The 19983-nt window shown below is 50.1% G+C and overlaps 1 protein-coding gene across 1 annotated transcript in view; it reads right to left on the bottom strand.

Annotated features, from left to right (window-relative positions):
* The window catches only part of Ntn1 (netrin 1), a 174631-nt gene that overhangs the window by 32817 nt on the left and 121831 nt on the right, over nt 1–19983 (bottom strand). The window contains exons 4-5 of the mRNA XM_076870712.1: nt 15303–15452; nt 12437–12490 (exon numbers count right to left, since the gene is read on the bottom strand). Of these exons, the coding sequence (XP_076726827.1) occupies nt 12437–12490; nt 15303–15452 (204 nt within the window). The remainder of the gene's footprint in view (nt 1–12436; nt 12491–15302; nt 15453–19983) is intronic.

Below are 19983 nucleotides of genomic sequence, written 5' to 3'. Positions count from 1 at the left end.
AGCAGAACAACTTCTTTGGCATGATTACCTCTCCAGAGCCCCTGTGGGGTTGGGGCCGAGTCTATGTGTTTTCCCAGCTTCTTCCCTGCCTGATCCTGCTTCTCCCCCTTCCTGGTTGCTCTGGAGAACATCTCCTCCATAAGTCACCTGCCCAGGAATCCCTGTCCTAGGCTCCTTGAGGTTCTTGGGAATCCAACCCAAGACACCAGGGTCTCCGGACAGCCCTAATGAATGGCTGACCTTCTACTTCTTCATCCACTGCAATAAACTGACCAAAAACAGGAAGGAGGGCAGGAATGAAGTTAGGGTCAGGGTGATCCTGAACTATCAGGCCTCCAAAGGATCCTGCCATTCCAGAAGACGGAGGCTCCTATGAAGGCGTTAAAGACTGAAGATAGATTTCAGATGCCGATGTGGGACTTCCCAACCCTGGGGCTGAAAGAGGTGGTTTCCTGGGACAGCAGGAATGCTTAGCCAGAGAAATCAGGGCTGAGCCCCACGGGAGAAGGAAAGTGCCAAGTTAAAGCCTAGCTCAGCTTGGGCCTAAGAAAATCTGTGTGTGTGTGTGTGTGTGTGTGTGAGTGTGAGTGAGAGAGAGAGAGAGAGAGACACACACACACACACATTAAGGATTGAACCCAGGGCCCCTCTACCTCTGAGTTCCATCCCCACCCCTTTTTTGAGACAGAGTCTCACTAAATTGCTCAGTCTGACCTCAAACCTGTGATCCTCCTGCCTTGGCCTCCTGAGTTGCTGGGCTTATAGGCATGCACTATTATAATCTAGCAGGCCTGAAGAAAATCTTGAAGCAGTATTCTCTAAAGCCCATTGTTCAAACATTCTTCAAATTTTTCATTTCCCTTCAGAGGGACAAATCTTTTCAAGTTCCCATGTCTGATTTCTTTCCTGCTTAAAAAAATGGTTTGCTTGAGGCACCATGTGAAAGTGGGAACCCCACTTCTTCATCTGACCTAGAGCAAGTCACTGATCTCTAGACCTCAGTCTCCCCATCTGTTACATGTGGAGTCCGGGTTGGATTCCTTATCTCTATGTTCCTCCTGGTATCAAGATCCAGAATTCCAACTCCCCAGAGGCCTTTTGGACAATACCACACTTCAGAATACTTAACAGTCGGCTCTCTGTGGGAGGAAAATCAGCCGTGACTTGTACTATTTGCCAGTTTCCAAGGTGTAAATAATCCCACCATGGCCAAGTTTAAACTATCTTTGTGATACCCAAACTCAGAGTTGGAGAGAACGTACATCATCAGCCCTGGAGAGCCAACGTGAGCAGGCACATACTGGCCCCCCAACATCCCTGATTCTCAGTAACCTCTTGGGCAAGAGAAGTTCATTTTAGACCCCTGATCATTTCTGATCTCTGCAAATGAAAGGTTTTCATTTTCCTGGATCCCAAAGTACGCTTTACTCTCAAGGAGAGATCACAAAACACTACCGATGACACTTGCCACAATCTTCCCTAGGGAGATGCTGGCATCTCAAGAGGACGGAACCGGAGCGGGTGGTACCCAGTGTCCTCCCGAGATGCCAAGCACAGGGTTCCAGCTGAGTCAGGCTCAAGGCAGAGGCAGGGGACTTGCTGATATGGTCACACTGAGAGCTCTGGAAGCCAAGGGGCAGAGTAGCAGAAAGGACTATCTTACTCAACAGATAGTGGGGGTGGGGGGGGGGATGGTCCGAACATCACCCAGCCAGGGAGGAGGCAGCTAGTGACCTCCTGGCCTCCTAACCGTGAAGGTCTGGGTGCACCCAGGTGAGGCCCGCAGCTACTGGGCAAATCAGGCTCCTGATCTGGGCACCCTCCCTGGTCCGACTGTCCCACAGTACCAACACAGCTCTGAAAGAGCCCCATAGGCCACTCCCTGACACTGAACCTAAGAGCTCAAGGCTCGCTCTGCCCACCAAGGCCGTCCCAGCTGCTGACGACAGATTGAGGGAGGGGACAGAGCAGGATCCAGGTGATCCACAGTTAAGCCTCTAACAAGGCCCCCGGATTTTGAGCTGGGAGGGGATGGATGGGTCATTCAGCCCACCTCCTTCCCTTCACTGAGAGCTGTGGGCAGCTTGCAGGACACCCACCCTGGGAAGGGTGAAGCCCCCAGACCCCAGGAGCCTAAGAATGGATTGATGGTCCCAGCTGTTTTATTACTATCAAGTCTGGGTGGTTGGGGATCTGGTGGGCCATTTCATCAAAGGGCCCACGATGGGTGCTGCCCACCCTAGGTGCTGCCCACCCTGGTTCAGGGGCTGCTGAGGTTCTATGGGGCAAACCCAGGACTCGAGAGAAACCCCAGGGTTTTGAAGCAGTGTTCTGGGCAGGGGCCACCCAGGGGACAACTCGGTATCCACCCCTGCCTCAGCCAGCTCTGCGGCCTGCACACTCTGCCCCCACCCACCTCTGCCAGCATGTCAACTGTGTGACATGGAGGAGGGGTGCTGGGCTCTCCTATCTCTCTCCCTGACACCTGTCACTTGTCCCATCAGCCACCCCTGTTGAGTCCCTAGTGGGAAGAGTTCCCCACAAATGGCTAAATATTCCGCCCCCACTGGCCCCCTGGCCCATCCCTTTATCCTGCTCCACTCTGCAAAGGCCCAGAGACAAGCAGTACAATGGCGTCCTGAAACCCACAATGCAAGGGCTTCCTTTGTGCTCCCCAGGGTAACGAGGCCCCTGGCAGTGGGGTGGGGAGGTGGGGCTCTCTCCTGGCCCCGGGCCTGACCTCTGCCCCCACCCTTTGTGCCGCTCCCCAAAAAGGGGAGAGAGGGGAAGGGGGAGGGGAAGAAGAGGCCAGGGGAAGCCAGAGAAAAGAAAGGTGGCAGAAGAGACAGGGAGAGCCCACAAGGGCAGAGAAAGCAGAATCAGAGACGATGGATCTAGAAAGATAGGAAGAAAGAAGGTGCTAGAAAGGAGTCATTCAGGCTGCCTAGAAGCAACTGAACCATCTTAAATTGATTGATGTTTTTAGGTTCCCACTGGTCACATGTACCAGAGAGTCCACTCAGTTCAACCGAATACCTATGGAATCAGTCGGGTCTCAAGTGAGCAGGTGCCACTGTTTGGAAGAGCCCTGTGTCTCCGTGGTTCCATCTCTGGTCTCCCTTCCTGGAGGAGGGTTCTGGAAAGCCTAGTTCAGGTCAGGACATCTAGGTTTAACCCAGTGGTTTTATAATCAGGGGCTGTCTGTCCCCAGGGGACATTTGGTTATCAGAGCTCCCCAGAGGGCAGGGTGCTACTCAACACGCAACAGTGTGCAGGACAGCCCTACCCCAAAGGATCCTTCAGCCTTGACACCAACAGCGCTGAGGTGGAGAAACCAAGGTTTAACCTTGGGGTAGAAGATTGCAGGTGATGCTCCAATATGTAGCGAGTCCAGGCGGGAGGTCCTGGGCTCAGTTCCCAGCACCCCAAAAAAAGAAAACCTTGGTTTAAATATCTTAAATAATTGCCCAGCTTCCATGCCCTCCATCCCCACCAAGGAGACTTAAAAGGATCCCTGAGTGAAGCCAGGCATGATGACGTGTGCCTGAAATCCAAATGACTTGGGAGGCTGAAACAGGAGGATTGCAAGTTCAAGGCCAGTCTTAGAAACTAAGTGAAGCCCTAAGCCACTAGCAAGACTATCTCAAAAAATAAAAAGGACTGGGGATGGAGGTCGGTGATAAAGCATCCCTGGGTTCAATCCCCAGCAACTCCCCCAAACACACAAAATAAAAAAGCTGGTTCCTGACTGCACTTCTTGGTCCCCTTTGTTGGAGGGTCCTCTTTCTCAGGGATTCTGCCCTGATGAAAGCTCAGAGCTCATATCCTATAAACCACAAGTTGGGACATGGCACTACCTCTTCTTTAAGGGCATCTGAGGTTAATGATAACAGCAGGGACCACGTTAGCAGCTGTTTTCATTCTTACATCCTATATCACATTTATTGTATCTGCAAAAGCAGCCCAGGATGGGGATCCCTTTTGCATTTCTAAATATAATGATTTTGTATATCACATCATTACAGAATATTTTAATAATGAAGCCACTGAGCACCGCAGCTATAAAAGACGTTTGAGGAACAATCAAGAAATTTTTGACTATCGGTACCAGATGATATTAAACAATTTCTTGTTCATTTAGTGAGGTGTGATAATCATATTGAGAAGATGTTCTTACTTTTCAGTGCATTCTGAAATATTTAGGGGTGAGGGCTGGGGTTGTGGCTCAGTGGTAGAGTGCTCACCTAGCATGCATGAGGCACGGGGTTCGATCCTCAACACCACATAAATGTAAAATAAAGATATTGTGCCTACCTAAAACTAAAAAATAAATATTTAAAAAAAATATTTAGGAGTGAAATGCCATCATATCTAAACTCTTCTTTTTAAATTTATCTTTTGCAGTACTGGGGTTTGAAACCAGGGGTGTTCTACCCCAAGGTATACCCCCTGCCCTTTTTTGAAATTTTGAGACAGGGTCTCCCTAAGTTGCTGAGCCTGGCCTCCAACTTGCAGTCCTCCTGCCATAGTCACTCCCGAGTTGTTGGGATTACAGGCGTGTGCTTGAACTCTTCTTCAAAAGAATTTCAGGAGGGCAGGGAATGTAGCTCAGGGGATGCCTAGCACATATGAGATTCTGGGTGAATCCCTAGCATCACCATGTCAAAACAAAGTTAAATTTAAAAAAAAAAAAATTAAAACATCAGCAAGGCAATACCTTTGAAGAAAATATGGCAAGACGTGAATCTCAAAGTCAAGGTGAGGAGCATGGGGTCATTCTCCACTTTTGCTGATATTTTTTTCATAACAAAAAGCTCCATAGAGTTAAATCCCACATGAATCCAGAACACACTAATTTCTAGTAAAACTCAAAATTGGGGATAACTTTCATTTTAGGTTTAAATGTTACCATGGAAAAAGAAGCAGGCCAACCAAAAGTTAAACCTGACCCCCTAGGAACGCTTGCTGGCTTAAGGACACGTATGTAACCTTCTAAATCCTCAGCTGCATCCATGTCATGTAACAAGTAATTGGTAAATGAGCCGGTCCATCTGTAAGTGCTGCAGCATCTCTCAATACTTTGGAGAGAACACATGAATTTTATCCCATAAATACACACGGGTTGGCACTATTAGCACTGGGGTGGGTCGTTCCTCGTTGTTGGGGCCATTCCGCACAACGTAGGACATTTGGCAGCATTACTGTCCTCTACCCACTAGATGCCAACAGCACCCTCCCCCCAAGTTGTGACAACTGAAAATATCTCCAGACAGTGCCAAATGTCCCCCGGGGGGAAAAGAACAGTCCCGGGTTGAGAACCACTGAAATGTATGAACATAATGAAACAATTTAATTGAAGTGCCCCGTAAACCAGTCTTTCCACCAATCAAAGTCAACTCTCCATGTGTCCTCTGCTTTCTGTTTTTGTCACTTGGCAATACACTGTATCTTTCCATTTAAATATCCTACAACATAATTACCCAGCTATGCCGTTATTAACTCCAACTCTACTGAAAGACGTGGAAGTCACTTCCCTCTTTGGATAGTATAAACGATGCTGTAATAATTATCTTTGTAGCTAAATCTTGCACACATCACTATTTCCTTAGGCTAAATTTCTAGAAGTGAACGGATGGGGTCAAAAATACCTTTGGATACACAGTGCCAAATCACCTTTCATAAAAGTGATACAAATTACCCTTCTATTGCCAGGGCTTGGCATTTCCCCAACCCTTTTCAACATGGAAAACACTTTATTCTTTTATAAATAGTGTCAATCTAGTAAGTTTTGAGGATGGACTCTCTTTTCATGATTACTAGTAAGTGTAACACTTCATATTCTTAACTGCTATCTGTATAAATTCTCTGAATTCCTAGTTTACTTCCTCAGCCAATTCTCTACTAGGATCTTTATTTCTTGTTGAATTGTAAAAGCTTTTTATTTATTGAGGACTTGAATCTTTTTTTTATTTTAAATACTTTTTGTAGTTGTAGATGAACAGAATGCCTTTATTTTATTTTAATGTGGTACTGAGGATCAAACCCAGTGCCTCATGCATGCTAGGTGAGCACTCTACCATGAGCCACAACCCTAACCCTCACCCCTAAATATTTCAGAATACACTGAAAAGTAAGAAGTGCCTCACGCATGCAAGTCAAGAACTCTGCCACTGAGCTACAGCCCCAGCCCAAGGACTTGAATCTTGGATGCCACTGTCACAAATGTTTTTTCCCCAGCTTTTAGTTTGCCTTTTACTCTGCTTGGGGAGAGATTTTTGGAGTATGGAAGTTTTTCATTTAAATCTACTCAAACTCTTTCCCTTTAGAATTTCCAGCTTCTGCATCATGTCTGGAGAGCTTTCTTTACCCAGAGATGACACTGATATTCATGTATTTTTTTCCTAGAACTTTTAGAATTCATGAAAGATCGATAAATCTTAAATCCATCGGTGGTATGCAGCATGAAGTAGAAATCCAATTTTGTTATGTTTAAACAGCCAGGTTTCCCAGAAGCACTTATGGATTAGCTCATCCTTTCCCTCATTGATTAGCAACCACAGATTTACCATATCCTAAGTTCTTCTGTTTACCTTTGAGTCTGTTTCTAGACTTTGGACTCAGTATTGGTGATCTCTATTCCTATGCCAGTACCACACTAATTTAAATATCCTGTTAACCATATTTTAAAATATCTGGAAAAGCGAATCTCTCTTCATTAGTCACCTTCCAAAAAAATAATTCTTGGCTATTCTTACCTCTTTATTTTTCTAGCCAGCCCTGTAGGACCATCTCCTATCCAACTGGGATTTTGACCAGAATTATGCTAAATTTATGGATTGTTTTTGGGGAGAACTAACATTTTGACAGCTTTGAGTCTGGCCTTCCCCAGGACATGGCAAGATGATCCTTTTTTTTTTTTTTTTTCTCCTTCTGTCTTTGGCATCCTTTGGAAAAATCTTGTGCTTTGTTTATATACATCCTGTGCTTTCTTTGCTTGGTTTCTGTTTGCTATTTTTATTGCTATTCTAATGAAATTGTTCCATTATCATGAAAATGGAAACGAGTACTCACTTTGGGGCCAGACCTCTCCCATGTGCATTTCACTCCATGACACCTTCTCATTGCTAAGATATAAAGAAGTCACCAACCTTTGCCCATTCACTTTGGAATGGCCTCCCTGCAGAATTCTCTTGTTGGTTCTAACTATTTTCAGCTGGCTCTCTACCAGCGCCTGTGTTTCCCATGCCCGCTCATTTTCTGGTATTAACTGATTCATCTGCCCTGTCACTTCAGCTGCCTTGTGACCACAGAGAGAGAGCTTTGCCAAGCATATTCTCCCAATTCCCAGAACCCACCGCGGCAGCCTCACCTACCGATCACTCATGCTCATAAGAGGCCCTGGGCTGGAACCTGCAAAAACAGCTGCTTTGAACCAACCCTGTCTCCTCTTAGCTTGGGATCCCTCCCACCTCCAGCTGACACACATTTGCAAGAAGAATAAAATGACCCTAAGTTGACCAAACAACATAACTTCTGAGAATCAGGATGGCCAGGGTGGTCAATTCTACTCAGATCCCAAAGCCAGGTGACCTTGGCCAGAATCTCAGAGATGCTTATTAGACTCCCGTGTCTCAGTTTCTTCCTACATAAAATGGGACTAATGATGGAACACACCTCATACAGGTGGATGATTAAATGATTAAATGATATTAAACATTCCTACCACTGAGTTTGCTTCATCCAGTCATTTCATATACATGGAATCAAACAACACGAAGCCTTGTGACTGACTTCTTTCATTTAGCATGACGTTTTTGAAGTTCAACCGTGTTGTGGCATGTATCAATACTCAATTCCTTTTTATGGCTAATGTTTGATTTTTTGGCTCTGCCACAATTTGTTTATCCATTCACCCATATGGATCGACATTCAGGCCATTTCTGCTTCTTGGTTCTCATCAAGTTCAAAGCCTGACCTGATTTCTAGCCCTTAACTCTCTGCTTGTTCTGAAACTCACAGCTGGAGGGCTAAGCAGAGGCCCCCCACACAGTTCCCTGGGTTCCCGCCTGCCTCGGGCAGCTCAGCCTCCCCGTTTCCCAAGATCTGCATCAAGCCGACTCTCCATACCTGACCTCAGGTCAACAACTCCCACCCAAACCCCACCTTCCTGGTTGGAGGAGCCAGCAGAAAGGGTACCAGCCTGGCCCAACCCACCCTGACGTTGGCTGGCGTTGGCACTTTTTTTTTGGGAGAACTAACATTTTCACAACTTTGAGTCTGGCCTTTTTTTAGTTTGGGACAGGGCCTCACTACGAAGCCACTTTTCATGTGGCTTTATTCTTCTCTGAGCACTCCCAACAGGCCACCACTGATTCAAAGGGCTCATCTGCCGCATCTCGCCTCACCCAACGCCCTCTGAGGCAGCGACATCCTGCCCCTTTCACAGAGGGGAACTCGGGCTCAGGCTCCCCAAACTTAGTAACTCTTCCTCCTCCTGTCCTGCCTACCGACACCTCAGCGTCATTTAAGGGTTCATGCATATGTTCCCACAGTCACCCCCCAGATTCTCTAGCTGAACAAAGGCCTAAAACAGAACAGCCCACACTGACCCAGGTTGCAAGTTTTATATAAACTCATTTTTTTTTTTCAATGTAAAAAGGGAAATGCTCGAGGCCACCAGATGTGACATCTGAGGTCACCCCAATACTCACCTGCCAGCACTGAGCACTGAGCTTCTCCCATAGGTTCTTCTGTTGGCACTCAGTTCTAGAGTACTTCCTCTAAGTTCCCCTGATGGGTGGCACACCGATGCCCAGGCTTGGGGCCACTGGAGCAGGTTGCCAAAGGCCCAAGTAGAGCCCCAAACGAGGTAGGGACAGCGAGAAGTCAGCTGGGGGCAGGAGGCCAGGCCCCCGCTGAGAGGTGGAGGAAGAGCAGGAGCTGGACAGCTAGCTCCCCACGCCTGGCTCTATCTCCCACTCAAAGGCAGCCCTTCCTTCCTCGGGTTTTCTTTATTGCATTTCCCGGGAAGGCCCAGAGCCCGGGCGAGGGTGGGGTGGCGTCAGCTCACGTGGGCCCTGCGTGCCCATCCTGCTCCTCTCCGCCCAGCTCGGCCTCCAATGACTTCACCTGAAGCAGCCTGAAAGTGGCCACTAGCAGAACGTTTTTTACTGAGGAAGGCACACCTGTTACCAATCAGCCCACGTGTGGCTCATTTACCTGGCCCCCCGGCCCGCTGCAAGGGATCGTGGGCCAAGTTGATTGTCAGAGATGGAAAGGGAAGCAGCACTCAGTTCTGCAAACTGAAAAAATCTAGCAGGAACAGAGGGTCATTCCCAGCATGGAGAGCCAGGCCTCAAGGGCCCCGGGAGCCCTGGGTCCCACCCTGCATTCTTCAAGGGAGGCAGACGGTCCAAGTCCTCAGAGCCAGGGGAGGATCGACCCAGATTTGCTGGCTTCAGACCAGCGCTCCTCCCACTGAACCAAGTGGCCTCCACAAGGACAATTTGAAACTCAAGAACTTCCCTGGAGTTGATGGAGGGCAAGAGGTCCCTCTTGGAGCCATGGTGTTGGGGTCTCTACAACCAATAAGTAGGTGTGTGCCAGGGGGAGCCTTGGACAAGACGCCCTTTATGAGTGGGGCTCTGTCCCTCCCTTCTGGCACCCTCAGCCTCAGGCCTCCCACAGCACTGTGTCCCTCACCGCCCTGCCCATGGCGGCTCACCCGCTAGCTCAGGGGGCAGGTAAAGAACATTCCCCAAGCAAGCTGGCCCTTTGGCAGGGGGAGGGGGGTTCAGGATGAGGTTATGTCCATCAGCTTTTAGAACAAATTCTTGGCTTATTAATTCTCTCTTCTATTACACAGACAAAAGTAAATAAGCCTTTCTCAGGCAGTCTCTCCCAGGGGCCTTCCTTCCCTGCTCAGACAGAGCAAGAGCCGACAGGTTTGGAAGCACTGAGCTCCCAGGCCCTGCTTCCCAGGGGGCCTTCTTGGCCTCCAGCCCGCAGTATCTGGGCTCACTGGGACAAGGCTGGACCAGCTTCTCTGCATAGGAGGACCCACAGGCCAGCATTTGGGTCCTGGGGTTGGTTCATGTTTCCCAAAGATACCAGGGCAGGTCAGCAAAGGTCAAGCCAAAGCTCCAAGCTCCAAACCTGTTCTGCCCTGCTCCTTTTAGAGGAAAGTACTTGAACAGCATGTTTGTTTACTGCTTGCTTCAGTTAAAATCATATTGATAAAGGTTCAGAAAGGACAAACGCAATGAACAGTCACAAAATCAAAAGAAGTCAGAAGCTGGGTGTGGCGGCACACACCTGTAATCCCAGCAACTCAGGAGGCTGAGGCAGGGGGATTGCAAGTTCCACGCCAGCTGGGAAACTTAGCAAGGCCCTGCCTCAAAATAAAATACATGGGCTGGGGATGTAGCTCAGTGATAAAACACCCCTGGGTTCAACCCACCCACCTAAAAATAAAAGTCAGAAAAATTGAATAACCAACAGAGAACTGTTATGGAAGACATTTTAAAGAGGAGTCTACTGATGTTTAGAAGTGCCGTTCACAGCCAGGTATGGGGGCACCCACTGTTAATCCCAGAGACTTAGAAGGTTGAGACTTAGAAGGAGGATTACAAATTGGAGGCCAATCTGGGCAACTTAGTGAGGTCCTATCCCAAAATAAAAAGGCCTGAGGATTTGGCTCAGATGTGGAGTGCTTGTCTAGCATGCATGAGGCTCTGGGTTTAATCTCCAGTCCTCCCCTACCATGCCAGGAATCTTGCAGAGCTGAGAATCTTGGATATCAGCCTTTACCTCTATACCCAGCCTTTACATCATTTCTAACAGCCTATGTAGACATCTCAGAGGGTATTTTTCCTCCTTCCCCTCACCTATCTCATTTTCCCATTTCTGACTTGGAAAAAAAAAGCTAAGAATTGCTGCAAAAAAAATCCAAGAAGTCAAGTTGTAAGGTCTGGGAAAATGGGAGGAGACAGAGAGATCATTCAGATCTGTCCTGCCCTGGGATGAGCTATGGACATAGCACCTTCAAGGCCCCCACCATATGCACAGCCCAAGAGCTTGTCCATGTGAGTCCCACTCAGGTAAATCACTCTCACTTATGACTGGTCAAATGATTGCCAAGTCATGGTGGTATCAAGAAACAAGATACTGGGGCTGGGGATGTGGCTCGGTGGTAGAGCACTTGCCCAGTACCTGTGAGATCCGGGATTTAATCCCTAACCCCGCAAAAAAAAAAAAAAAAAATCCATTTAAGATAACAACATGGATTTTCAAGTTCCCCCACACCTCCCTATAGTCCTATCTAATGAAAGGTTCTCAGGGGTATCCTTGCTGGGGACTTTTCCCCTCCACCTCCAAGTATACCAGTGCAGAGAAGCCGTGGTGACCCAGGACCAGGACTCTGGTCCCACGTACTGAAGGGCCTTTTGTGTGCCCAAAGCCAGGGCTGAAACACCTTTTTTGTGCCACAGAACCCTGTGGATCCTATCTCAGAGTAGTATTTTTTCCATGCCTAAATAAAATACGGAGAGTTGCGACTTAGTGACTGTTCAGCTTAACAATTTTTAACTTTATGATGGTGCAAAAGTAATGTGTATTCATAGAAACCACATTTTGGATTTTAAATTTGGATCTTTTCCAGGACTACACCGTCAGACCCTGGGCAGCAGCCGTGAGCACCCTCTCAGCCTCCCGTCTTCAGGGGAGACAAACGCTCTGCAGCAGGCTCTATGGCTAAGCTAGATGTTCATCAGGTTAAGAGGATTCGGTGCATTTTTAATTTGCGATATTTTCAACTTCCAATGGGGTTTTCATGACATAATCCCATCCTGCGTCAGGAAACGTCCGTGCATAGGAAATTAACATCACTGAGTACAGCTGCCCAGATACCTTAAAAACCCCCAACCCAAGGTACAGGTACATTATGCACATCTAGGTGTGGGTCTAGTCACTTCTGTAATTTTGAAGCAATCACACGCACACAGACAAGATTTCACGTATCTGCAATCAACAATAATGCCATGTGATCATCGCTATGGTTTCTGTGGGTGGCCATGTGACAGGCACTGTCAATGGTCGGAGGCCCGCCTTCATCATGGAGGAAAGGCAAACTCTTGAGTGAGAGGTGGAAGAAAGTGAAGATATGACTCTCTTTCCGTCTGGGCTCACCGGTGACCTGAATTCTGTGTGTGGACGCTGTGTCCAGGACTCCTGCCTCAGCCCTTGCTCCTCGGCAGCCCTGGAAGGAGTAGCTCCTATTCTGTTGGGTTGACCAGCCTCACCTTGGTGGGCCAACAGAAGAAGCTCAATTTTTAGGGTTCTGACCCGGCTGGGGGGTTACAGAGGCATCTGGGCCTTCTAATACTCCCTCCCCACTTCCTGTCCCACCAGAGAGCAAAAGTGACCAATAGAAACTTACCTTCAGGCTCCTCCACGCTGCTGGCTGCTGTGGTTGGCGGCGCTACCGGAATCTCTTTTTGAGGTTCAGGATGGAGAGGAGGAGAAAACAAGGTAAGAAGGTATTATTTTTTGAGCTTGGAAAGAGAACGAGCTCAGCACAGCCTCCTCCCAAGCTCCCTGGAACTATTCATCCCTTGCCCAATCCACAGTTCCAGAAAAGGGAAGAGGAGCCAGCCTGCAGAGGGGCCCCCGGGGGGTCCTGGGCACATTGTCCTGTTCTCCTTTCCCTTCACCTGACACGGATGTCACAGCTACTGGTTGTCAAGGAGGGACAGGAGTGGGGAGAAGCACAAGGGAACTGGTGGCATGGGAGGCTGGCCCTGCCCCCAGGGCCTGACCTGTGAATCCTATTTGGGTCTGCTGTATGTCATCAACTTCCATCAGCCCCACGGGAAGTGGAGAGGAGCTTCCTCAGGCTTCTTGCTTATCCTGGTAGCTACCTGGGCCCTCACCTGTGACCGCAACTCACAGGTGACAAGGGATCTGGAGCAAGGATGTCAGATGAGGGACTGTCTCCTGTCGGGAGGGTTCTCACAGGGACAGAGATGTGTCAGCAGCCCGGGTCCCCGTTCTTACTTCCTCTTTCTGGACAAGGCCAAACCATGGATCAGTGGTCCCTAGGAGGAGGGGACTTACTTCCCCTAGTGAGTGACTGACCTCAGATCTCACTGACTGTAGCCACCACCCGACTCTAGGCTTTACGAACTCCCTCTGACTCCAGTTCTAGATTGACTAGGCTCTGAGACTTCGGGAACAGGAATGGAATACCCAGGCTTGGGGAGCAGGAGTCACCTGGAGGAGGCAGGGTTTGCTCCTTGAAAATTGGGTGGAGGACAATCCTCAGTATGGAGCCAGATCTTGCTCTCTGTGACCTCATTAGCAACCACTACAGCAGCTCATTAGGAACTTGGGACCTTGTACCGGGCCATTTCTGAACCCTAAAAAGCTAAATGGTCCCAGCAGAAATCTTCCGGAGGCACCATCTCCATAGTCCAGTCTAATCTCGTCGTTAGTCCCTGAATTAGGCTGGGGCGATGGCCACAGAGCCACACTCGCCACTCAACCTCTGAGTCAGGTGCTCATGGACATCCCAGGATGGAACCCTGCGGCTGCGGATGTGGGTGGGCATGCTCTTGGTCCAAGTCTGAAACACCAGCTCCTGTGAGCTTGGTCTTTCCACTAGGGGATCTAAAATATTGGTTCCAGTCCTTCCTGAACATCCTGAATCCCTTTAAAAGGGAGTTCAAGGTTGGGGATGTAGCTCAGTGGCAGAAGCCTTGCCTAGTACGTGTGGGGATTCCATCTCCAGCACTGAAATAAAAAAAGGGGAGACCTCATTTCTTCTCCCCATCTCCACATTTTCATAACCCCAGATTTCCTCCTGCCTTTCTAAAAATTTTATTTGATTTAGAAACTAGTCAGAACTGTTGATGGGACCAACACAGCTGGCCTGTCCCAGAAGCAAAGGGCCCCCATCGAATTGGGACAGGTGATGTGTACAGTGTCTAAGGTTCCCACCTGCTGGAGGAGGGGTTGTCTGTGAGGTCTATGGGAAATGCTCAAGGACACCCTGGTGGCTGCTGGTGTGAGGGGGGTCCCCAGCCCCCAGGCTTGTGACACCCCAACTCCCAAGTTGTCCCAAGTCCCTCAAGACTGACCATCATTGTCACCAGAGCCCACCCAGAGCTAAGACACAATGGAATCTGAAATACAGGCTGGCTGTCTTCCCCTGAAATGGGCCAGGTAGTAAATACCGTGGGCCTCCGGGTCTCTGCTACAGCAATTCAACTCCACCGTGAATAGCAGCAGCCGCAGTCGGCATGTAAACAAGGGGTGAGGCTTTATTCCAATAAAACTTTATTTATGGGCCCTGAGCTTTGAATTTCACATGTTTTATATATATATATATATATATATATATATATATATATATATATATATGCCATGAAACATTATTCTTCCTTTGATTTGTCTTTGACCATTAAAAAAAGGTACAAACCAGTGAGCCAGGCCATACAAAAGCAAGCAGCAGCCAGCTCCCCGGGCTCAGAGCTTGCCAACCTCGCTCTCCAGAGAACCAAACTCTGCTCCTGGGACTCGGCCTCGTTCGCTGGGATCCGCTGCCTTTCCTGCCCTCCTTTCTTGGCTTGGTCAGCCCTCCCCAGGGAATCATCAGGCTGAGGAAGAGGCTGAGGTCGAGCCAGCTCCCAATTAGGCTTGGCTCTCCAACCAGGGCTAATTCCCTGCTCGCTGTGCCAGCGTGACCCTAGCAGATGTAAAACACTGAAACCCTCTGAGCCAAGGCTTCTGAGTGACCCCTGCCATCCTGCTCACACCCCTCTTCATGCTCCAGCAACTCAAAGGCTGAAAACGTGAGGCCCCATGGGATCCCTGGGACCCCTCAAAAGTGCTATGATCCTTCATAAGGACTATGGGTGCCATGCCCAGAGGCCGGGACTAACTCTCCCAATGGCCCTGGGATTTAAGTCCTTTTTGTACTGAATGCACCGAGGCAGGGGAATATTGGGGTGTCTGTAGTCAGGAGCGCCCCCCCCCACCAGGTCTGGGGTCAAGGCGGGATGTGGAAACGGGACCCATGCTAGAGAGTGGGGCTTGTTTCTCAGGAGCCAGAGACTTGTGTGTGTCAGGACAGAAGGCCATGGTCAGGCTGGCTCTGCAGAACCAAGCTCAGGGTCTCCCACAGGGTCTCAGTGAGCCCTCGGCATTGAATGCAGAGATACTCATCACGGATGGCAGCGATCAGCAAACCCACAGGGTCCCCCCCGCCTAAGCCAAGGATGGAAGAAAGAGGAGCTGGCACGTACTGATGCAGGGCGCGATGGGAGAGCGGCTCTGCTGGTAGCCCTTGGCACAGCGGTTGCAGGTGATGCCCGTCACACCATCCTTGCAGGGACACTGGCCAGTGGTTTGGTTGCAGGTCTTGCCAGCGGCGCCCACGGGGTGGCAATCACAAGCTGTGAAGGACACACAAGAAGAAAGTCAGAGGGGACCCTCCCTACCCAGGAGCACCCCCTGGATCCCACTCCAGGGGAATAGCCGGGGTGGGAGGCGAGCCCGGCCAAGCCCACACCTGGTCCAGAAGCTCTGGGACTGGTTGGCTGCCAACCAGGAAATAAGGAATGAAAATCAGAGTGAACCTCCCTAAAAGGGCTGTTTTGGCAATAGCAGAGGGAAGCTGGGGAGTCCTTCTGAAGCTGCGGGAAGAAAGACTATATTAAATATGTTTTCAAGGGCTGGGGGGTGTAGCTAGCTCAGTAGTACAGTGGGTGCTTAGTATGCACAAGGCCTTTGGTCTGATCCCCATCAAAAAATAAATAAATAAATAAATAAATAAATAATATGTCTTCAGGAAGGAAGAGCCCCCACAGCCCCAGTCATGAATGAATGGGAGAATCAGAATTTTGAGGTACACCTTCCATTGACAGAATAAGTTCATGCATTTTTACTCTCTGCCCTCAACCGCTCTTGGCTCTCAGGCTTCTTTGCAGACCCTCTGGGTAAACAAGTGGGGTCTGGGGCTCATAAAGCACTAGAGTCGGTAGATCAGAGGGGAGGCCCAGGGAGGAAGCTTCTAGGCTGCTCTTCCTGCCTCCTTGGTAGCCAGGCATTCACAGCTTGGGCTTCTAGATCACAAAACTCACAAACTGCAGCGCTAGAAAGGGTCACAATGATAATGCAATGTAGAACCCTGATTAAATGTGCAAAGACTGGAGGTTCAGGAACCTCCTGGGGCCTCACAGGAAGGTCATAGCCAAGCTGGGAGGAGACGTAAGGCCCCTGATTTTCGGGCCAGGGGTTACGGCATGGGAGAGCAGGCCCCACGCCCCTCCTCCTGATTTCAAAGGGGTGGAGGGTTGTACCCTCTCCTGCCACCTCTGTGGCTCCCTTGCTGTGTTCTATAGACCCATTTTCAGTAATGAAGAAGCCAGAGGACTTTCCAGGGGACATCTCCACCAATGCCATGATGCTCGGGGCAAAGACGGTTTGTCCAGCAGGTAGGGGACATCTACCTGACCGAGGCAGTGGACTGAAGGTAGGCAGGGAGGAGAAGAGAAGGTGAAGGAGGCAAATGTTCTGCCTGTCCCCTTGCCCGGAGGAAGCCCACAAGAGGGTGGTAGGTGGCCTGTGGCAAGGCATCCTCCAGCCACTTCAACGGGTGCCACAAGCTGCTGTGTGCTTCTGTCCCCCAAGGGAATAAATATATCCAGGAAAATAAGTGAGAATAGAGATCCTTCAAGAGCTAAAGGGGACGTCTCCAGGGATCCCAGCTCAGTGTGAGGGCGCGAGTCAGCAGATGAAAACTCAGCCTCTCCCAGGGGCCTCGGCCCAGGAGTGGTCAGTGGGGTGAATTTGTAGTCAGTGGGGGAGGGAAGAAGGAAGCCGAGGAAGCAGAAAGGAGAAGAAGGTAAGGCATTCGTTACCGCAGTTGCAGTTGTGTTCATATATGGAAAAGCTTCCAGAAGCCCCGGGATGAGGGAGCTGACAGGGTGCCCCTATCAAGACAGAGGAGGGCAAAGGCCTGAAGGACTCCTCACAGCACAGGATCCACGGGAGGTGCTGGGACCAGTCCCATCTCGTCCCCTGTAGACCTGAGTCCTGCCTTTTGTCAGGACATTGTCTTCTGACATCGACCCTAAATTCAAATTCATACTCTATTATTTGTTTTTAATTAAGTTATATAAAAAAAGACCCAGATTAACGAACGGCCCATGGGGGCATGGTGACCATGATGCTGGTGGGGAAGGGCTGGCAGGAGGGGGCCTTTGACTTTCCCTACAGCCTCTTAAGTCCATCCCCACGAAGGACGGGGTGACTGCATGGGCACCTCTCTAAGTTGGCCATGTGAATGTTGGGGGGCCATAGCACAGGGTCCCCTAATCTCAAGCCCCTGATGTGGGCATGGGCACCTGGCAGATGGGGACTACAGGGGCTCATGCCAGCTGACCTCCCTTGGCCTGCTCCACGAGGCTGCTGGTAATCCTCAAATTCACGCCAAGACTATTCCGCTCGGTGCTGATGGAATATACAGCTGTGTGCCAGTACATTTCGGATCCTCGAACTTGGCCAAAGAAAGGTCATAAAAGGTTGCTCTATTGCTGAAGAGCCAAGTCACACACGGGCACCACCATGGCCCGGGTCATCTCTGTCTTGGTGGAAGCTGGATGGAGGCCACCGAGGACCGTGCCCTGTTCTCATCCATGGCCTCACACAGCTGGTGGCCTGCCCTGCTGCCTGGGAGGGACCAGGCACCAGCTGAGGTCTGCTGCAGCCCGGGGCCATCCTCAGCAGAGGCAGGCGGCTCTGTGTCTGCTCTGGGCAGCCGGCACTTCCGAACGGTCCGTCGTTTGATGAAACACGAGCCGATGCCGGCTGCTGGCTTTCCAGATCTTTCTCCCTCCCAAGATTCTGCAAAGACTCTGTCTGGTCTGAGACAGCAGGCCGGTTATGCTTCCACACCCATGTCATTGTTCTAGGAGGAGAAGCCATCAGGGTCCCTAAGGCCACTCAGATCAGGTCCAGGTCAGCATGACTATCACCAGGCTTCATTCTGTCCATGACAGAACATCCCTCCCTCCAGCAATAGCACCCCACTGGGGCTCCTGCAGCCCACCACTGAATATCCGTGCTCTCACACACCCTGTCTCCTCAGGTCCCTACAACAGCCCCTGGGAAACTGCCACGGCTGTATAGCAGAGGAGATCACAGGCTGGCGAGGAAGTCACAGGAGACACAAGGCTGTGCAGAGATGGAAATGGCCTGGATCTCCAAGGGGACCACTCAGGCACCTTACCCTCTCTGGATGTAGCCCTCTGCACTTCTTGTTCTTCAAGGAGAAATAAGCTCTGATCTATTTCATCCCATAGGGAGCGGGCTTTCTGTTACTTGCAACCAAATGCAATCCTAACAGAGACCTGTACTGCTCTCTTGTTCAATTTGTCGCCCCAAAGCCAAACACACCTTCCCCAAAGGCCCAGGAACCGGGATGGCCCGAACTGCACCCTCTGTGCAAAGAAGGGGGATTTTCAAAGTGTGGGGAGAGTGGACAGATGACAGTGTCCCCATAGTGTGTTCTTCTATAGCTGGGAAAAGAGACATCTGACCGTCAACGTCAAAGGAAGAGATTCTGAGCCCAGTGGAGCCCCAGGACTTGGCCTTAGGAAGAGAGTCGAAGCATTCTTGTTGTGGTCTCTCCTCTTAGAAATGGAAACACACACACACACACACACACACACACACACACACACCCCTCAGACACACACACACAGATTCCTACAAGCTCACCCACAGACACACACACAGACTCACAAAGAGCCTCAGGAGGGCAGAAGGCAGAGGGCAGAGGGGTGGAGTGAACAGGGGGGAAAAAGGAAGTGGGGTAAATGGAGATCTTTTCCTCTGTAGGGAGCTCTGGTGAGGAGGGTAAATAGAGAGCACTGCTAATTCTTCTGAGAACAAGGTACAGGTCACAACACCACCTGCCGCAGGAAGCTCATCTGGGGACTCTCATTTCCCTAGAAGTTGGCCACTTTTTTTCCAGGAGGAAGTCAATCCCTTCCATAGCAGGTCACCCTGTCTCCATGGGGCAGGCAGCACCTGGTCATGGGAAATGATCTACCAGAGGGTTGTTTTTTTTTTTTTTTTTTTTTCCATAATGAGAAAGGTGAGCCCAGAAGGAAGCCCAGGTTCCTGAGAACTTGGTGGGATGGGGTTTCCCACAAACTCGGCCGGCTGCAGAGCCTCCCAGTGAAGCTGAGAACCCAGGCTGTCCTTGCTCGGGGTCATCAGACAGGGACACACAATTTGGGGACCTAAATGGTTTCAGATGGGCAACAGGTGACCCAGGCCTACTCCTGCCCTGACAGTTACCCTGAGTTAGTGCCTTCCTCTCTCCAGACCTCAGGCGGAAGGACAGAGGTCTATACTCCTACTAACGTCACTTAGGGCTTAGTGTCCATATTGGTTCCAAAGGATCCAGGGCAATGGCCTGCACCCTTGGACCGCCACCCTCATGGCTGCTGTTTGTGGCCTGGGGCAGGGAAGGGGGTTCATGTTACAGAGAACACACCTCCTGATGGCCCTGCCCTGCCCTGGAATCTTCTGGCCATGACTTGGCTCATCAGTGAAGAGGAGGGCAGTCAGGGACTCCCAGGAGCCCCGGGGAGACAGATGGCTCTGATCCCTGGCTTCCCAGCCAGATCCCTCTGATGCCCTCCTCCTAGATCCTCAAAGCTCCATCAGGTAGAGACTCCTTCACAGCCCTCAGAGTCCAAAGTCCACTGTGGACTCCCATCAGGAGATCTGGCTATTTTTACTGAGGATCCTGGCCCCAGGGGCTCTTGGGATCAGGCTGGACCCTCCTATGGCAGCAATATAGTGCATCCTTTTGGAGGAAAAAGGAGCAGGCTCAGCATCAGCCCCTCTGGAGCTGGAGAGACAAACCGACTCCCCGGACATCATTCCAGGCCTCCAGCCAGTCCTATAAGA

Source organism: Callospermophilus lateralis, chromosome 11 (genome assembly GCF_048772815.1).
Source record: "Callospermophilus lateralis isolate mCalLat2 chromosome 11, mCalLat2.hap1, whole genome shotgun sequence".
NCBI classification, from domain to species: Eukaryota; Metazoa; Chordata; class Mammalia; order Rodentia; family Sciuridae; genus Callospermophilus; species Callospermophilus lateralis.
This window is presented reverse-complemented; position numbering and strand designations above follow the sequence as displayed.